Raw genomic sequence first — 20,074 nt, forward strand, 5'->3', positions numbered from 1 at the left:
ACACACTTTCAAGTGTGAAGATGCCTGTTCTCAGAACAGCTCTTACGCTCTGCCGGGTTATCACCCAGCCCATCATGCAGACAGGCACACTGGGAAGCCGAGCGAGGCCCTGCCAGAGGGTTCGCAGACAAAACAAACAAAAGGAACGCTGGGTGTTCCCTGGCCACCTACGAAGCTCATCTCTCCCGGAAAAACCCATTATGGTGCAGCCCACTCTGTTGTTTGTGGGTGGGAACCACGAGGCTCTCTCTCTCCCTCTGGGTGGTACAAACAGTTACTGTGCTCACTACTTATCAAAAGTTGGAGGTTCGAGTCCACTCAGAGGCACCTCAGAAGAAAGGCCTGGTGATCTACGTCCAAAAACTCAGCCACTGAAAACCCCATGGAGCAGTTCCACTCTGACACACACAGGGTTGCCATGTGTCAGGAATCAACATGACGGTGACTGGTTTGGTTTTTTTTGGTTTGGGTCTCTGACAGGCCCCTCCCCCCGCTAGTCTGGGGGATGAGCATGGCAGCAGGCACCAGGGTCCATTCCAACTCAGGATCAAAGCCCTGGGCACCCGTGGGGCACACTCGCACACCACCCACCCCAGCTCATGCATGCATCCTGCGTGTCCTGGAAACCACATGTCCCGAGATAAGTACAGAGTGAGAGGGAACACGTGTCACCCAATCTCCTCCAGCCTCAGTGCTCTGGGTTCAGAGCCAGACTTCTCGAGCCTAGAGCCAGGCCAGAACAGACAGGGCAGGTGAAGCCACGAAGTGTGGGTGAGCAGAATTTCCTGACCCTAACAGTCTTTAGGCATCAGAGTCTGGGGGGAGGTGGGCGGCAGGAGGGGATAAACATTCCCTCTGCATCTCGGAACACAGCACAGATACCCGTCTCCCCTGCGTGGCTTAGCCGAAGCCAGCTCAGGGGCCAGATGCGTGGGTCAGGGGCTCTGGAGGGGCCTCCCACCCCCATGTTGCTGTGACTCTCCAGACACAAGTACACACACAAACGCCTTTCTCTCCATGCCCCGCATCTACAGACAGACCCACCAGCATTCTTCTCGTCGTCAATAACCACAGCCGCCAACGTTTACTGCACATGCTCTGGGCCAGGCATTGCCGTAAGGGACTTTCACACGCACGATCTCATCTCATTCGTACTATGAGGCAGGTACCACTGTTATCTCCACTTCGGAAACAAGGAAACGGAGGCACAGAAGGGTTAAGTAACGGGGCCAAGGTCACACAGCTAGGACTTGGCAGCGTCGACAACTCAAATCCAAGTGTGTTTGACACTGACCCACAACGCCGAACTGCCCCTCCTCCACCCCGGCCCCCTCAGAGCCTGGGGCGCCCCTCTAGGATTCCCAGAATGATGTCCTATGAAACATGACCGGGTCTCAGTACAGCTGGCTCTAAGTGGCCTTGTTTATATAGGCTATGCAACCTATTCATGAAGCATTCAAATCAAGTGTCACCCTGCTCCCCAGCAGGCTGTCACGGCTCATTGTCTCTGTTCTTCCCCTCCGTCCCCCATCACTGACGCAGATCTCTCTGCCTCAGGTATTCAGCAAAAATTACAGACACAGAACAGAAGGGAGGGGAACAACCTGCAGGACAAGAGGTAGGTCGTGGCAAGATTTTGGACCACACGGGCTCAGGCTAGCAGACTTATCTCTAACATCCCTTCGCTCCACATGTGACTCCTCCACTCCCCCCTCAGGCTACTCAAAAGACCCCCGGCTAGGCCGGGCTGCCCACAGGCCTTTGGGCCCCTCTCTTCCCACCCCTCCCTAACTGGCTCTGACCAGCCCACGAGGCATGAAGGCAAACTCCATGGGCTCCGGGGGGACCATGAGGGCCCCCAGGCCATGCCTCTGCTTCCCTGGACGCCCCTTTCTGCCTCTGTTACCTGCACCTCAGCTTGGCCTTGCTCCTGACAAGGGAGGCAGGAGGTACACAGGGGCCTACCACTGTCAGCACCAGCCACAGGGCACCCCCCCAGGCGGACAGCCTACTCACCCAGGTCCATGTCTGCAGCCTTGGGCCGGTGGGAGCAGGGTACGTTCTTGAAGATGGCATCCAGAATCTTCTCCTTGACCTGCGTGATGGTGTCGCAGTTAAGGATCTTCACGGGGACCTCGGGGCTGTTGGCGTTGTCTGGGTTGACACAGCTCAGGACCTGGGGTGGGGACAGGAGGTGAGTGGGAGGGCAGTAGGAAGAGCTCCGGGGTTCTGTGATCCTGAATGGCTCCTCCTTCCAGAATGGTCTGCAGAGGGGCGAGGTGACCTGGCCCTTCTGTGTTTCCACCAAACTCACTGTCCTGACAAGCAGGGGGCACCAAGGCTTTGGTGTCACTGCGGGGGTGGGGGTGCGGGGGCTGCACACCTGTCACTGAAGTCCTGACAGTTCAAAGGGAATCATGTTGGAGAAGGAGGGGCTACGAGGCCTCTGCACTCAATGAACACTAACCCCTGCCCACACGTGCACTGCGCCCTCACACATGCCTGTGCCAGCCCAGAACATGGGCCCTTGCCTGCCTCTGCGTATCCATCCGTCTGTCTTGCCACTCTCTCTCAAACAGACACTCACATTCAGAACTCACAGGAATCTGGCCCCCTTCTCTTTTCATTTTATCTTATTGTTGTGCTTTAAGTGAAAGTTTACAATTCAAGTGAGCCTCTTATACAAAAATTTATACATATTTTGTTATGTGACCCTAGTTGCTCTCCCTATACTGTGACAGCACACTCCTCCTTTCCACCCCGGATTTCCTGCGTCCATTCAGCCAGCTCCTAACCCTCTCTGCCTTCCCGTCTCACCTCTGGACAGGAGCTGCCCATTTAGTCTCACGTATCTACCTGAGCTAAGAAGCACACTCCTCATGAGTATCATTTTACGTCCCATAGTCCAGTCTAATCTTTGTCTGAGGAGCTGGCCTCAGGGATGGTTTTAGTTTTGGGCTAACAGAGAGTCCACGGACCATGTCTTCTGGGGTCCGTCCAGTCTCAATGAAACCATTAAGTCTGGTCTTTTTACTAGAATTTGAATTCTGCACCCTACTTTTCTCCTGCTCCAGCAGGGACTCTCTGGTGTATCCCCTGTCAGGTCTGGCCCCTTTCTCAAAGGATTTCATAAGCTTCAATTTTTGTGAGGGTTTCAGGCTGACCAGAGGTTGGAGAATCTATAAGAAACTTAACATGTTCTTTAAAAATAAAAGCATGTCTTTTGAAAAGGGCAGGTTACAGCCACCCGAGATTCATTCCCAGCTCTGAACCCTGATGCCGTGTATAGGGGAGGAGGGCACCTCCTGATTCAGGCCTCAGTTTCCCTTTTTGGAACTAGCCGGAAAATTTAAAGCCCCAAATGATATGTTTTTACTTTAAAAAGCTCTGGGCCCTTTCCAGGAGTTCCTGGGTGGTGCAAATGGCTAATGCGCTCAGCTACTAGCTGAAAAGTTGGAGGTTTGAATCCACCCACAGGTTCCTTGGAAGAAAGACCTGGCGATCTACTTCCAAAAAATCAGCCATCGAAAACCCTGTGGCACACAGTTCTACTCTAACACACGTGGGGTCGCCAGGAGTTGGAATCAATTCGACAGTAACTGGTACTGATCCAGGCCCTTGCCAAGGGTTTCCTTCTCTTGCTGTTCTCAGAGTGGGCTCTTTCTACATTGACGAGGCTGTGTGGGATCCTGGGTGACCACAGGGAATGGGGTGGGTGCTTGGGGGTGCGGGAGTGAGCCAGGGCAGAGGCCTGGGCAGTCATAGGTAAGCAGACTGTTCTCGGCTCCCACACCCTCCCTCTGGCCCTGTTGCCTGGGCCTCTTCCTCTCTCCTTTCCTGAACTCTCTCTACCCCATAACCATCCCCAGTTGCCACATCTGGTTTGCAGAGCCAGACAACAGCCTCCCTCCCAGCCTCTCCTGCTCCACGTGGTGGCAATTAGAACCTCGGCCCTGGATGCCTGCTTTTCATTAGCAACCAGACTGCTGTGGGCTCAGCTGGGGACATGCGTGTTCCATTGAGACGAAAACAATTCTCTTAAATCTGTAACACCAGACTCTCACCCTCAAAATGTCCTAGACTGAAAATGATGGCAGGGAGCTCTGGACCATGCATTCTTTCTGAGTGCCCGCTCCCATCCCCTCCCTTCCTCCTACCAGACTTCCAGAAGCCCTGCCCTGCGCTCCTAAGCAGGCAAGCACAGCCTGGCCCTCAGCTGCTCTGGCTGCCCCTGCTGCACTCCCCTCTGGGCAGCGGTAGAGTGGCTTAGCCTCTCCTGGGCAGCAACATGGGTTTTTCTGGGCTTCCTCCTCCAAGAGATCACGAGGCAAAGGCTGAGTCAACCATAAGACTCTGACCTGAGTACCATCTCCCGGCATTTCGACTGCCCCAGGGCTCAAGTGGCCTGATAAGGAGGCTTCATGGATGCTTCAGGGTCGGGGTCTACCTTCCAGAAAGAAAGTGATCCCACAGAAGGACAGGTCTCCCTGGCCACTGGCCAAGCCCCAGCTCCACCCAGAAGTTCTCTCTCCCATCACACCCCTTGGGCTGATTTCTGAGCAAATTGCCTGGCGCTTTCTCTGCAAGGGCCTGCAATGCCTCTAGCACCTTAACGAGCATAAGAACCACTTCCGGGTATTGTTAAAATGCAGATTCTGATTCTTGTGGGCCAGGTGGGGCTTGAGATTCTACACTTGAGCAGCCTCCCAGGGCAGTGGTGTCACGAGGGGAGTGCAGGGGTGTGAGTCACATGGGGTGACACTGTCAGAGGGGGTGACACCAAAATGACTGTCTATAAAAATATCCCTCTAGTTAGTTATAACAACAAAAACATTTTTCGTTAGCCTGGCTTACGTGTATGAATATACCTACAAGGCTAACACTCTATGCTAATTTACATCTTGAACCTTCTGATGCACTCAGGTCAGAGCTGTCCTTATTATCCAATTACAATGACGCTTTGAATCACGTGGTTTTGTCTGCACCGCTATGAGCACTGCTGTTTTCATTGCGGCCAGTGTTTTTATAATCACTGATTTTGTCAAATTTTCTGGTGTTTTAGCTACAACATTGTGGTACTTTGTATTCGTGAACCTATATCACTAACTTCTTTGAGAAGAAGTAATAATTAAAGGAAAAGAAGGGAGTGATATACGGGAATTACAGTTTACGAGTAACATTAGTACAAGGAACATTACTAAGGTGTCTGTATGGTCTGTTATGGGAGCAGGTCCATGGGGGAGGTGACACCATGAGTTACTACACTGGCTGACACCAATCCTAGTGACATCACTGTCCCAGGGGTGCTGCTGCTGGCCCTCGGGCCACTCCCAGCAGCAGGGCCATGCTAGCCTGAGATCCAATTAATCACTTGACAGTTAAGAGGTGCCCGAAGTATAAAGCGAAGTGCTCAGTTCCTCCTGAGCCCCTCAGAGCTGTCGCCTTCTTGGCAGTCACCGTCCTGCCTAGGACAAGGTTACTATCAGCTGGCCTGTGATCCTTGGCTCCTCCAGCCACCACCCAATTCCACGACTATTTATTTGAACCCTTGCCTTGAGTCTCCTGAAAGCCCTGCCTGCTGCTGACATCCTTTCTTCCTTCCCCTCCCTGCAGCTGTTTCTTCTCCAGGCAAAACCATTGCAATTTCTCCCTGCCATTTCGTCATCCCTCTCCCCAGGTCCCTCCATCTTAGTGGAGGTTCTTCACCCCACCCCAATCTCTTCATCTCATCTTTAAGCCGGGGTTCCTGAAAACAGGCTCGGTGTGCTAACAGTAGGTTGGCCTCTGGAATAAAGGATGCTGCAATTTGGAGACAAAGCATTATTGCAACGCATTGCATTGGATTCGATATTGGGAAGCCGCTGATGAGAGCAGGAAAGAATGGGAGTGGAGGGGGGAGACGAGGCAGGAGACATTTAAACGGTAGTTCTGTCTCATTAAGAAATCTATTCAGTACTCTATTTTTGGAAGGGTTTCTCCCCCCTCCCCCTTTCCCGTTTTAGTCGGAGAGCCTCCACCTCCCTCCTCCAGAGCAGACGCGGACCGCTGGGAAGCAGTGGCCTCGTTCACTCTGCTCGCTTGAGTCCTCGTCAAGGGGCCAAACCCGGCAAGTCTGCTCAGACACACACCCATCGGGATTCCCGGGGTCTGAAGACGGGAGTGGGACAGGCGGCAGCATGCCTCCGGGTCAGTGTGGTGGGGACTGTCTCCCTAGCTGGCCGCAGAGTCTGGGACTCAGCCGGCTCAGCACGAGGCTGGCGGGCTTGTTAAAGAGCCACCTGCCTAGCCCGCTGCCCGGCGCCCTCTCTGCTGTCTGTCTACTCTCCTGAGAATTGCCTTCCAGATTCCATCTGATCTCTGTCCCCTTCTTTCCTTTCCCACTGCTGTCTCTCTGGCTTCCATTCTTGGGGACCACCCACACATCACCCCAACATCCATCTTTTATTGGATTTTCTCATTCTCTCCTTCCATTTTCTCTCCCCTTTCCTGGTGGGCGATGACAACTCTCCCCAATGCTGCCTGGGTGTGAGCTCCCTGGGCAGGAGGGTGGGGGGCTGGCTGAGCAGCACCATGAGCATTCACATTGCCTCCACCAGGCGCATCTTATCTCACCACATCCTCTCAGCAACCTGTGAGGCAGGCACTATTATTATCCCCATTCTAGAAAGGTCGATTATAATCCCCATCTTTCAGATAAACAAATCCAAACTCAGAGAGATTAGGGATTTGCCCCAAATCACTCAGTTGGTCAGTGGCAGAGGTAGGGCTCAAATCCTGGTCTGTCTGAATGTACACTAAGCTACCCGGCCTCCTGTGGGGGCCCCGTTCCATGGACACACACCTTCATCCACCAGGCCTTCTTGGCATCCCACTGTACAGCTCAGGTCACGGCAGATCAGACATATTGGCGCTTAGACCAGTGTGCAAATGTGGGTTTCCGAGCCTTGAGAAACATTTCTATTTCTGTCCTCCGTGCCCCCAACCCCTTCCTGTGTGGAGCTGCTCTATGAAGTGCTGGTTCTCCACGCCGGGAGGGCCGATGAGCAGAAGCTCCTGGGGTCAGTGGCCACTTGATGGCATGGGTGTGACTCCACCATTCAGGTCACTGCCCTGGGACCACACGAGTATTTGTGGAAGTGTTGCTGAGATGTGTCTGGGCCATAGGTCCCCAAAGCCAGATGTCCTGGTGTGGTGGCACAGAAGACATCTGAAGTGACTGGCACAGGTGGACACCTGGCTGGGCCCCTGCAGGTGACACACCTGGAGATCTGGCTTTTAGCCTTTCCACAGCCCTCTCAGCCAGGAAGGGGCTCCCCAGGACCACAGCCCACCTCTTGGAGCAGTGAGGAGGCAATGAGGTGACCTACCAGGGTCTTATAGTCGATCTGCTGGCGAATGAGCTTGTCCTCACTCAGGGAGTAGCGGGCCTCGCCCGTGATGGCATCGATGGGACCTTTCTCCATCTGCTGCTTGATGGCACAGAACAGGGAGAAGAGCGGCTCCCCAGCACATTCCTAGATGAAGAGAAGGAACAGGCTGGGCCACATCCCGGAGTCCCTGCTTCTCCCAGGGGCTGCTGCCAACTCCTTCTCTCTGCTCCTGTGCCCACATGCTTTTCTCTCAGCTCATCAATTCCCTCTTCTCCAACTCTCTCCCTTCTGGTTCCGTCTCTCCTGGTCTTTCCTCCCACCTTCCTAGAGCTCTTTCCTTTCCTCCCTGCCTCCTACCCCTTCTCTCCTCCTTTGCCCCACTCCCAGCCTTCTCTGGAGCCCCATCCCGAGGCCCAGGGCAGCCCTCTGTGGTGTAAACTCCTGAGGAAACAAGTGAATAATTGGAAACAGGCCATTCTCCCAACCCCAGTCACAGCGCTGCTCCCATGTCTGCCTGGGACCTTGTCAGCCTCTGGAGTCTGGACTGGAGAGGCACAGAGGGTGAGGGGAGACGGGAGGCAGGAGATCACGAGTGAACTGTTTTTAGCTTACATGGGGGATTTAGGGCCCTTGAAAGGGGCTTTTCTGTCCCTCGCCTGGGGGGAAAGCAGCCTCAGGGTCTGTGTCTCTCAAACAAGGACTTGGGGGCTGTGCCTTCTGACATGGCCAGGAGGCTGTTCCTCGTAGTGAGGAGGGGGTTCTGTTTCTTGTGGGGGTTGTAAGAGTCAGCCCTCGAGAGTGTGGACTGTGGGCATGGAGGGAAATGGGACAGGCTGGGGGGAAGAAGGTTAGAACCCTTGGGGTACCAAGGCAGCACAGCAACACTCACATCCAACCCTACCTTGAGGAACTTGTAGAGTAAGAAAGTGAACCAATTGGTCAACATCTTTTCAGCCACCGACTCCGTCCTGTCACCGGTCACCAAGGGAACCAGCAGAGCAAAAGAAAGAAGAAGGCAGGTGGTCAGAGGCCCTGGCTAGGGAGGGCAGGGGAAGAGGCTTGCATTAATCTTGCTATTTGTGTCTTTTAGGCCAAATCTTGAGATCCTAAAGAATACGCAAGTTTCGTGGACTCCTAGACACCCCCTAATGTCAAGACCAGCTCTCCCCACCAAGCTGGATGATGACGTTCTGAGTGTCAGGTTCACAGGTGGCCTTTTTGGGAAAGCCTGAGAGTAGTTCTGTCTAGCAGAGCATTCTTCAGTGATGGAAACATTCTACATTCTACATCTGCTCTGCCCAGTACAGTGGCCACAGGCCACATGTGGCTACTGGACACTGGAAATGTGGCTCCTGTGGTGGAGAGCTGCATTTTAAAGTGTATTTACTTTGAATTAATTTAAATTTAAATAGTCACATAGTAGCTACCATATAGGATAGTACAGCCATAGAGAACTTTATGGAGTCCCTTAGTGGTGCAAACAGTTAATGTGCTCACTGCTAACCAAAAGACTGGAAGCTGAGTCCACTCAGAAGCACTTCAGAAGAAAGGCCTGGTGATCTACTTCAAAAAATCAGCTAGTGAAAACCCTTTGGGAAGATGGAAACAACCTAGGTGCCCATCAACGGATGAATGATTAAACAAATTATGGTATATTCACACAATGGAATACTGTGCAACAGTAAAGAACAACGACGAAGCCGTGAAACATAACATGGAGGAATCTGGAGGCATTATGCTGAGTGAATTAGTCAGTCACAGAAGGACAAATATTATATAAGACCACTAGTATAAGAACTCAAGAAAAGGTTTAAACACAGACAAAAACACTCTTTGATGGTTACGAGGGTGGGAAGGGAGGGTGAGGGTTATTTACGAACTAGATAGTATACAAGAATTATCTTAGGTGAAGGGAAGGACAGCACACACTACAGGGGAAGCCAGCACAATTGGACTAAGCCAAAGCTAAGAAGTTTCCTGAATACAGTCAAACACTTCGAGGGACAGAGTAGCAGGGGCGGGGGTCTGGGGACCATGCTTTCAGGGGACATCTAGGTCAATTGGCATAACAAAGTTTATTAAGAAAATGTTCTGCATCCTACTTTGGTGAGTGGCATCTGGGGTCTTAAAAGCTAGTGAGCGGCCATCTAAGACGCATCAATAGGTCTCAACCCACCTGGAGTAAAGGAAAATGAAGAACACCAAAGACACAAGGAAAGAATTAGCCCAAGAGACAGAAAGGGCCACGTAAACCAGAGACTGCATCAACCTGAGACCAGAAGAACTAGATGGTGCCTGGCTACCACCAATGACCGCCCTGACAGGGAATACAACAGAGAGTCCCTGATGGAGCAGGAGAAAGGTGGGGTGCAGAACTCAAATTCTAGTAAGAAGACCAGACTTAATGGTCTGACTGAGACTTGAGGAACACCAGAAAGCACTGCCCCCGGACTCTCTGTCAACCCAGAACTAAAACCATTCCCAAGGCCAACTCTTCAGACAAAGATTAGACTGGACTATGGGACATAAAATGATACTCGTGAAGAGTGTGCTTCTTAGCTCAAGTAGATACATGAGACTAAATGGGCAGCTCCTGTCCAGAGGCGAGATGAAAAGGCAGAGAGACACAGGAGCTGGTTGAATGGACATGGGAAATCAAGGGTGGAAAGGAGGAGTGTGCTGTCAGAGTATAGGGAGAGCAATTAGGGTCACATAACAATGTATGTATAAATTTTGTATGAGAGACTAACTTGAATTGTAAACTTTCACTTAAACTACAACAATAAAGAAAAAGAAAACCCTATGGAGCACAGTTCTACTCTGACACATGGAGTTTCTATGAGTTGTAACTAACTCGATGGCAACAGGAAAGAGAAGTTACAGGGTATATGCGTCCTTTAGGGGAGAGAAGGAAAACAAAAAACTGGGAAGATACTAATTTGGCAGTGGACAGAAGGAAAGGTACTAGGAAGGGGACTGGGGTAAAAAGGCCAGGCTAAGTCCTATTTGTTGTTGTTGTTAGGTGCATTACGTTCTGACTCATAGAGATCCTACGTACAACACGAGGAAACACTGCCTCGTCCTGCGCCATCCTCACAGTCATTGTTATGTTTGAGCTCACTGTTGAAGCCACTTAGTCAATTCATCTCGTCAAAGGTCTTCCTCTTTTTTTCTGGCCCTCTACATTATCAACCATGATGTTCTTCTCCAGGGACTGGTCCCTCCTGATAACATGGCCAAAGTATGTGATATGAAGTCTCGCCGTCCTCACTTCCAAGGGGCACTCTGGCCGTACTTCTTCCAAGGCAGACTTGTTCATTCTGCTGACAGTCCATGGTATATTCGGTATTCCTTGCCAACACTATAATTCAAAGGCATCAATTCTTCTTCAGTCTTTCTTATTCATTATCCAGCTTTTGCATACATACAAGGCGACTGAAAATACCGTGGCTTGGGTCAGGCACACCTTAGTCCTCAAAGTGACATCTTTGCTGTTGAACACTTTCAAGAGGTCTTTTGCAGCAGATTTTCCCAATGCAATATGTCATTTGATTTCTTCACTGCTGCTTCTGTGGGCATTGATCATGGATCCAAGTAAAATGTAATCCTTAACAGCTTCATTATTTTCTTCATTTTCATGATGTTGCTTATTGGTCCAGTTGTGAGGGGTTTTGTTTTCTTTACGCTGAGGTGCAATCCATACTGAAGGCTATGTTCTTTGATCTTCATCAGTAAGTGCTTCAGATCCTCTTCGCTTTTAGCAAGCAAGGTTGTGTCATCTGCATATCACAGGTTGTTAGTTGTCCACCCATCCTGATGCCACATTCTTCTTCATATAATCCAGCTTCTCAGATTATTTGCTCAGCATATAGACTGAATAACTATGGTGAAAGGATACAACCCTGACACACACATTTCCTGATTTTAAACCATGCAGTATCCCCTTGTTCTGTTCGAATGACTGTCTCCTGGTCTATGTACAGGTTCCTCATGGACACAATTAAGTGTTCTGGAGTTCCCATTTCATAATTTGTTATGATCCACACAGTTGAATGCCTTTGCATAGTCAATAAAACACAGGTAAGCATCTTTCTGGTATTCTCTGCTTTCAACCAAGATCCAGCCGACATAAGCAATAATATCCCGGGTTCCACTTCCTCTTCTGATTCCGACTTGAATTTCTTGCAATTTCCTGTCGATGTATCACTGTAACTGTTTTATAATTATCTTCAGCAAAATTTTACTATTGTATAATATTAATGATATTTTTCGATAATTTCCACATTCTGTTGGATCACCTTTCTTTGGAATGGGCACAAATATGGATCTCTTCCAGTTGGTTGGCAAGGTAGCTGTCTTACAGATTTCTTGGCATAGACGAGTGAGCACTTCCAGCACTGTATCTGTTTGTTGAAACATCTCGGTTGGTATCCTGTCAATTCCTGGAGCCTTTTTTTTTTTTTTTTGCCAATGCCTTCAGTGCAACTTGGATTTCTTCCTTCAGTACCATTGGTTCCTGATCACATGCTACCTCCTGAAATGGATGAACGTCAACCAATTCTTTGTGGTACAGTGACTCTTTGTATTCCTTCATTTTCCTTTGATGCTTCCTGCATTGTTCAATATTTTGCCCTTAAAACTCATTGCCGTCAAGTCAATTCCAACCCACAGTGACCCTATAGGACCGACTAGAACTGCCCCATAGGGTTTCCAAGGAGCAGCTGGTGGATTCGAACTGCCAAGCTTTTTGTTAGCAGCCGAATGCTTAACCACTGCACCACCAGGGCTCCACAGAATCCTTCAAAATTGCAACTCGAGGCTTAATTTTTTTCTTCAGTTCTTTCAGCTGGAGAAATGCTAAGCATGCTCTTCCATGTTGGTTTTCTAACTCTAGGTCTCTGCACCTTTCATTATAATACTTCACTTTGTCTTCTCGAGCCACCTTTTGAAATCTTCTATTCAACTCTTTTACTTCATCATTTCTGCCTTTTGCTTTAGCTACTTGACATTCAAGAGCAACTTTCAAGGTCTCTTCTGACATCCATTTTGGCCTTTTCTTTCTTTCCTGTCTTTGTAATGACCTCTTGCTTTCTTCACGTATGATGTCCTTGATGTCATCCCACAACTCATCTGGTCTTCAATCATTAGTGTTCAATGAATCAAATCTTTTCTTGAGATGGTCTCCAAACTCAGGTGGGATATACTCAAGGCTGTATTTTGATTCTCGTGCACTTGTTTTAATTTTCTTCAGCTTCAGCTTAAACTTTCAAACGAGCAAGTGAGTCTGCAGTCGGCCCCTAGCCTTTTTCTGTCTGATGATATTGAGCTTTTCCAACATCTCTTTCCACAGATGTAGTTGATTTGATTCCTATGTTTTCCATCCAGTGAGGTCCATGTTTATAGTTTCTGTTTATGTTGTTGAAAAAGGTATTTGCCATGAATAAACGTTGGTCTTTCAAAATCCTATCATGTGATTGCTGGCGTCACTTCTATCACCAAGGCCATATTTTCCAACTAGTGATTCTTCTTCTTTTTTCCAACTTCCGAATTCCAATCACCAGTAATTATCAATGCATCCTGATTGCATGTTTGATCAATTTCAGATTGCAGAAGTTGGTAAAAATCTTCAATTTCCTTATCCTTGGTATTAGTGGTTGGTGTGTACATTGAATAACAGTCATATTAGCTGGCCTTCCTTGTAGGCATATGGATATTATTTTATCACTGACAACACTGTATTTCAGGATGGATCTTGAAATGTTCTTTTTGATGATGTATGTGACGCCATTCCTTTTCAATTTATAGTTCCCAGCACAGTAGACCATATGATTGTCTGATTCAAAATGGCCAATACCAGTCCACTTCAACTCACTAATGCCTAGAATATCGATCTTTATGCGTTCTATTTCATTTTTGAAGAATTCCAATTTTCCTAGATTCATACTTCATACATTCTGTGTTCCTCTTATTAATGGATGTTTGCAGCTGTTTCTTCTCATTTTGAGTCGTGCCACATCAGCAAATGAAGGTCCCAAAAGCTCTACTCCATCCACAACATTAAGGTTGATTCTACTTTGAGGAGGCAGCTCTTCTCCAGTCATATTTTGAGTGCCTTCTAACCTGAGGGGCTGGCACTATATCAATGTTCCACTGTCATTCATAAGGTTTTCATTGGCCAATTTTTTTCAGAAGTAGACCACCAGGTACTTCTTCCTAGTCTGTTTTAGTTTGGAAGCTCCAGTGAAACCTGTCCACCATGGGTGACCCTGCTGGTATTTGTAATACTGGTGGCATAGCTGTCAGCATCACAGCAACACGCAAGCCCCCACTGTACGACAAACTGACAGACATGTGGTGGCTGAGCCCTATAGCCTAAGCTAAAGACTTCCGGGGCCACCAGAAACCCTGAGCTATGTACCTAGCCCATCCCAAGAGATGACAAACTTGTTCTATTTCAAAGGCTTTCATTTGTAGTGTTGCTAAGGGGTTTCATTTGCAATGACAGGAAGTTCCTTCTTGAATCTGACATGAATCTTTCCCACCACAACCCCAGCCCATTCACTCTTTTCCTTCGGATGTAAGAAGCCTGCAGCAGGTTTACCTGCCAAGGACACGGTGGGTTTCGTCTATTTAGAGAAAACAAACCATGCTCAACCTTGCACTAAACGCACAGCCAGCTCCAGAGAGCGACTTCTCATCCAGGTATGTTTGGATACGGTTCAAAGTTGCAGCTGCCAGAAAATCCTAACAACTGAAGCCTGAAGGCAGTTGGGCAGCTGCCAGCCCACGATGATGCTGAGAAGAAAAAAGAAGGAAGAATCTTGAAAGGAGGGGGAGCTGGGGGCAAGAAGAAGAAAAGGGGATGGAGGAGAGCAGGAGCAAGAGGGCATCTGGGAGAGCGGGAATCGAAAACAGGAGGATGAGGTGTGCAGACACGGCGCGAGACCACGCTGGGAGATTGTCGGCGGGAGCTCTGCCAGGCGGTGGCAACCCTAGAATTATGCCAGTGGGTGGCTGCTTGGTGAAAGTAAAACAAAAATCTAAATGATCTACCTTGCTGTTTCCAAAGCAGTGTGATTGCTCCTATCTGTAGCAACCTTTTGCAGCTGTGCAGGCGAATGCCCGTGGCACCAGGAAAAGGCCTGCAGTACACACTCTGAAAGCCAGAACCGCTCCCTGGACTAAGTGGGAGCCACCGGGGCCCTGCCGCCGACCGAGACACCAAAGATGGAGACAGGAGGCAGGTGGACAGAGGCAGACAAGGGTCCAGGTAGAGGACTGGATATAACGACTTGACTTGGAGTCTCCCAACTGCAGATGCGTGAAAGCTAAAGACACTGGATAGAAACCGCCTTTGAGCACATGGAAAGTTCTAATGGCAGCATGGGTAGAGTCAGAGTCTTGATCTACTCTGAGGCTGAAGCCACAGGATATGGCTATGGCTCCTCATGGGACCTCTGAGGTTTTGACGGCATTGAGTGTGAGGCACCCAACAGCCCAACACTAGCTCACCCAGTACAGAGCTGACAGCAGACACCAGGAAATACTTGCTGGGTAGCATCAAGCAAATTGAAGTTCAAAGGCTTTAATTCAAACATAGGCTAGACCAGTGCCGCTCAGCCTTTAACAGGCATTCAAATCACCTAGGTTTCTTGTGAAAATGCAGATTGTGATTCGGGGGCCTGGGGTGGGGCCTGAGATTCTGCATTGCTAACCGGCTCCCCGCGGATGCTGTCCAGAGACAAGACCTCCAGTTGCAAGGAGCAAAAACTTCTGATCCTGAGATGGTGCGGTGGGTTCTCTCACCGAATTCAAGTCCTGGTTTAGGTAAGACCAGGAAGGGTCTATATGACCTGCGAAGACGCCAACAGAGAATAATTCCAGCAGAAAGGGCCAAAGTCAAGGGAGTGTCAGGACAGAGGGGGAAGAATGGACAGCAGATAACAGGGTAGAAGAAAAAACGAGAGAGAGCAGATGGGTCCTGGCAAGTTCCAGATGCCAAACTAATGGATGAGTTCTTCTTACAAACCAACAAAACCGGATGCCGTGGAGTCGATGCCAACTCACGGCAACCCCACATGTGTCAGAGTAACTGGGCTCCACAGGGTTTTCAATGGTTGGTTTTTCTGAAGAAGATAGCCAGGCCTTTCTTCCAAGGTGCCTCTGGGTGGACTCAAACTGCCAACCTTGCAGTTAGTAGCCGAGCGTGTTAACCGTTTGCACCACCCAAGGACTCTGGGTTCTTCTTAAAAGGTATCTAAAACAGCCCCATCTTGGGCACCTCAGTGCCCTAACCTGTCTCCCTGGCAGGCACACTGAGCCAGCCAAGTGGCTGGGCTTTGGTAAGGGTCCCCAACTCCTCATTGAGATCTGGGCATGCCCACCTCCTGAGCAGCAGCTTGGGGTGGTTCTTGCTCTCCAGGTTCTTGTCAATGAGGTCGGCCAGCAGCTGCTTGAGCACGTCGGTGGCGTACTCCAGCTTGCTCTGCAGCACCGTCATGATGAGTGAGGCCACGTTGCCACGGTCGCGCATGGAGAAGCTGCGCTGGGACTCGAGCGTGCGGATGAAGGACAACAGGAACACCTTGTTGTTGATAAGCTGCGCAAAGAGCTTCAGGCCCTTCTCCACGCGCTCCTGCCGGTAGCCTGGGGCCTGTGGGGGAGACGAGGGGATCCTGACTGCCATCTGCAGAGAGGGGCTCAGCAGCACCAGTGCCCTCCCCAGGGACTGAACTGTACTCACACTGGTGACTCTCCCAGTCCACCCCCTGGCCCTCATTCAAGCCACAGCCCACCCGGTTAATGCTACCAAGCCAGGCACCGTGCTAAGCATCTCAATCTACATCCCTGGTTTTGGCACAGAGAGATGCTCACATGGCTAGTGAACAGTGATCCTGGGATTTGAACCCAGCTCTGGCAGATCCAGGCCTGAACTCTTCCCTGAGGGTCAGGCAGAGTCAGAGAGGGGCCCTGTGTGGGCAGACCACCCTCAGCCCCCCAGGAAACTCTGGGAAGCTGGGGCTGCCTGAGTTAACACCCCACCTGCCCAAGGGATCATTAGGCCTGGGCACCACTCAGCTGACTGAAGCCGACCCTTCTCCAGCTCGTGGGTCCTGTTGATAACCAGTGGCCTCGACATCAGGACTCCCAGGTCCCACATGGGCTGTGACACCACCACGCTGTGCCACCTGGGGCAAGTCCCTTCACTTCTCGGGGGAGGGGAGGCAAAGTGTATTCCCCTGCAAAAAGGGGAAGAGGGGGCCCGACTGTCTCTAAAGAGCTCCCTAACTCTAACATCTGACACTCATAGGGACCCTTCCTGTGGCCCTGCTCCATCCAGGGCAAGGGGAGGAAAACCTGCGCATCTGGAGATGTCCACTCCACACAGCCAAGTCAGCAGTGAGCTCGGCACGGCACACACGGGAGAGCACAGTCTCTGAGATGTACGAGAATGTGCCCAGCAGCACTCTTTGTATCCAGTAGCCCCGAACTGGAAACCCCCAACGTCGGCAACAGTCAGATGGGTGGATGGAGGACTTTCTCAGCCCCCACCATGTGCGATGCCCAGCACTGGGCACATTGTTGTTGTTGGGTGCCGCTGAGTCGATTTGACACTCCACGTGACAGAGTAGACCTGCACCTTAAGGGTTTCCTGGGAGGTAATCTCTACGGGAGGAGATCACCAGGCCTTTCTCCCGAGGTGTTGCTGGGTAGGTTCAAATGGCCAATCTTTAGGTTAGGAATGGATTGCTTGACCATTTCACCACCATGTCACATTCTACACGTGACTTTAATGAAGTTTCCTGATCACCTTGCTAGGGTGAGGTGTGATTCCCTATAACAACCTCTCGGAGAGGTGGGTTAAGTGGTCCCAGGCCATCCAGCTGGGGAGGGTGGTGCTGGACCTCCAAACCCAAGCTTGCCGATCCCCGAGCTCCTGCCTGCCCTCTCCGACCTTTGCCAGGGCTCGTCCCAGCCAAGGCTGCCAGACAGCCAGGGCTGAGCCCTCTCCACGGCCTCCCTGCCAGGCCTCTGCAGCTTGGCTAGTGGTCGAAGGAGGAGTGGCCACGTGCAGTTGGCCTGCGGGCATCTGGAGAGGCGGTCTAGAAACAGGCCTGGCCAGATGGCACGCTTGGCAGGATGGTGGACGCTGGACTTCCTGCTGTGGCTTCAATTTCTCCATGTGCAAAACGCACCCACCTTGTCGGTGTCAAGGCCTGGGGCCCTCGGAAGGGGGCTTTTAGCAAAGCTATCTGCAGCCAACTAGTGTCCTGGTTCACAGCATGGGTGTGTGCGTCAGGCTACACCAACTAGTACATGCAGGAAAATTCTATAACCTCTGGGCTCTACTGTCTCATCTGTACAAGGAAAACATGAGTGCCATGTCATAACTGTTTGTGAACCTTCAAAATGCGTGTAAATCCTTGGCATGCATGGTGCATACATAAACAGCGGTGAGTTTATGACCTGCCTGTCCCCCCCAGTACTGCTTCTCACAGGCCCCTTCCCCGAGAGTTTCCAAGATACTTACTGCATAGCGCCGCGCCCTGGGGTGCAGAATGCAGGCACTCTCTCTCCATTTTATGAAAGGGAGGAGACGAACAGAAAGTCCCTTGCTAAGGGGATTCCAGAACGGTTCTCTTGTGTGGCTTGCCACCCCACCCTTCAGCAAATGCCACCAGAACAAGACTCTGCTCACCAGATGGTTCTCTAATTGAGGTGAATTCTGTGCGTATAAAACTGGATAGTAAATTTTAATTATCACCCAACAGGTTATAGTTTAGAAGCCAATGACAGGTTGAAATCATGAGTGTCTGATGGATGGTTTACTCCATATTTTGAAAGGGTTGGTGGGTGACTGTGGCTGGGCAACCACACCTCTAAACGCCTGGACTTTGCCCAACTGGTGGCAAAAGACAGGGCCTGGTGGCCTCCTCTCCAGGACAGTTGAGGCCACAGGACCAGGACCCCTCTTTCTTCACACATTTTACCCCTCATGCCAACCAGTTGGCAGGCATCTCAGTGGCTCAAAGGGTTGGGAAACATGACTTGAAATTAGTCAACAGCTTCCTCATAGTATTTCCATACCCAGACAACCAACAGGGCTAAACTCCTCTGGTGGCAAGGAGGGACTGGAAACAAACAGGACCTGTGATCTTGCATAGGGACCTGGGTCGCCCATTGCTGTTGTTAGCTGCCGTCAAGTCAGCCCCTGACTCACAGCAACCCCAGGCTCAACGGGACAAAACGCTGCCTGGTCCTGTGCCATCACAATGAGCAGTTGTGGCTCAGACCATTGTAATCCATAGGGTTTTCACTGACTGATTTTTTTGGAAGTAGATCACTAGGCCTTTCTTCCTAGTCCACCTCCGCTTGGAAGCTCCACTGAAACCTGTTCAGCGTCATAGCAACACATAAGCCTCCACTGATAGATGGGTGGTGGCTGCACATAAGGTGCATTGGTTGGGAATTGAACCTGGGTCTCCCGCGTAGCAGGTGAGAATTTTACCACTGAACAACCACTGCCTCTCGGATCCCCTACAGTCCCAGGCTCACGGGGGAAGGTTGAGAGTTGATGTCTGTCTGCAAACAGTTAACTTGTGAGTTTATTGGAAATCAGAAAGCTGCCATATGACCTGCTTGATTCAGAGCCTGTGTCTGACAACTAGCCACCTTGTGGGCTCCATTTGCAGGGAAACTGATGATGCTGGTTAACTCCTTCATGAGCAGGAGGCTGGGATCAGAATGTCTCCCTTGTTGATAAAGGGAATGAAAATAGAGAATACTCAGGTTTCAGGGGACATTTTAAGGTATGAGATGTGGAATAAGACCAAACGCTAGGTCATGATGTGATTTACAGTGTGAGCCATTGCAATGTCCCCCAAGAGGACATCTGAGAGGAGATGGCTGTCCCCTAGCCTGCTCCAAGGTATTCAGGCTGACTATATGGATGCCACCTTGGAAATGGTCTTAGGAAATCCATTTGAAAGTTAAATCCTGAAAGGAAACCTATTTGGACTTGGAATTTTGAGCTCCTGAAAAAGGGAGAATAACTGTACATACTCATACTACTTGAATGCTTACTTTGATTATTCTCCATCCTGCCCCCAGGCCTAGGGGGATGTTCAGAACAATATCCCTTCCTGGGACTGCCATGTCCATCTCATAGAGGAACACCCTAACTCATGCAGACACACGGAGATGCAGTTGGTCAACCATCCAGCATTCCTTGCATGTCTTCCATGTGCCGAGCCCTCTGCGGGCAGCTGGAGGTCAGCAGTGACTTCGTGACATCTGGTCCCTGACCCACGGCGCAGTCTACATATACAATGCCACTCACACACATAGTACACACATGTATATACACTAACATATTCACACACATGCATATACACTCACATATTCACACACATACACACATACTACACACATGCATATACACTCACACATTGACACAGATACACACACATACTACACATGTGCATACACACACACTCACATACCTACCATACACATGAATATACACTCACATATTCACACACACACTACACACATGCATACACTCACACATTGACACAGATACACACACATACTATACACATGCACACCCTCACACACATTCATACGTGTACTGCACACACACACTCACATACCTACTATATACATGCATATACACTCACATATTCACACACAATACTGCACAC

General features: G+C 50.1%; 1 protein-coding gene across 1 annotated transcript in view; it reads right to left on the bottom strand.

The window, feature by feature from the left end:
• Nucleotides 1–20,074, bottom strand: part of PLXNA4 (plexin A4) — a 466,135-nt gene that overhangs the window by 30,514 nt on the left and 415,547 nt on the right. The window contains exons 25-28 of the mRNA XM_023737117.1: nucleotides 15,755–16,023; nucleotides 8,272–8,338; nucleotides 7,368–7,514; nucleotides 2,017–2,176 (exon numbers count right to left, since the gene is read on the bottom strand). Of these exons, the coding sequence (XP_023592885.1) occupies nucleotides 2,017–2,176; nucleotides 7,368–7,514; nucleotides 8,272–8,338; nucleotides 15,755–16,023 (643 nt within the window). The remainder of the gene's footprint in view (nucleotides 1–2,016; nucleotides 2,177–7,367; nucleotides 7,515–8,271; nucleotides 8,339–15,754; nucleotides 16,024–20,074) is intronic.

This window comes from Trichechus manatus, unplaced genomic scaffold, assembly GCF_000243295.1.
Source record: "Trichechus manatus latirostris isolate Lorelei unplaced genomic scaffold, TriManLat1.0 scaffold00097, whole genome shotgun sequence".
NCBI lineage: Eukaryota > Metazoa > Chordata > Mammalia > Sirenia > Trichechidae > Trichechus > Trichechus manatus.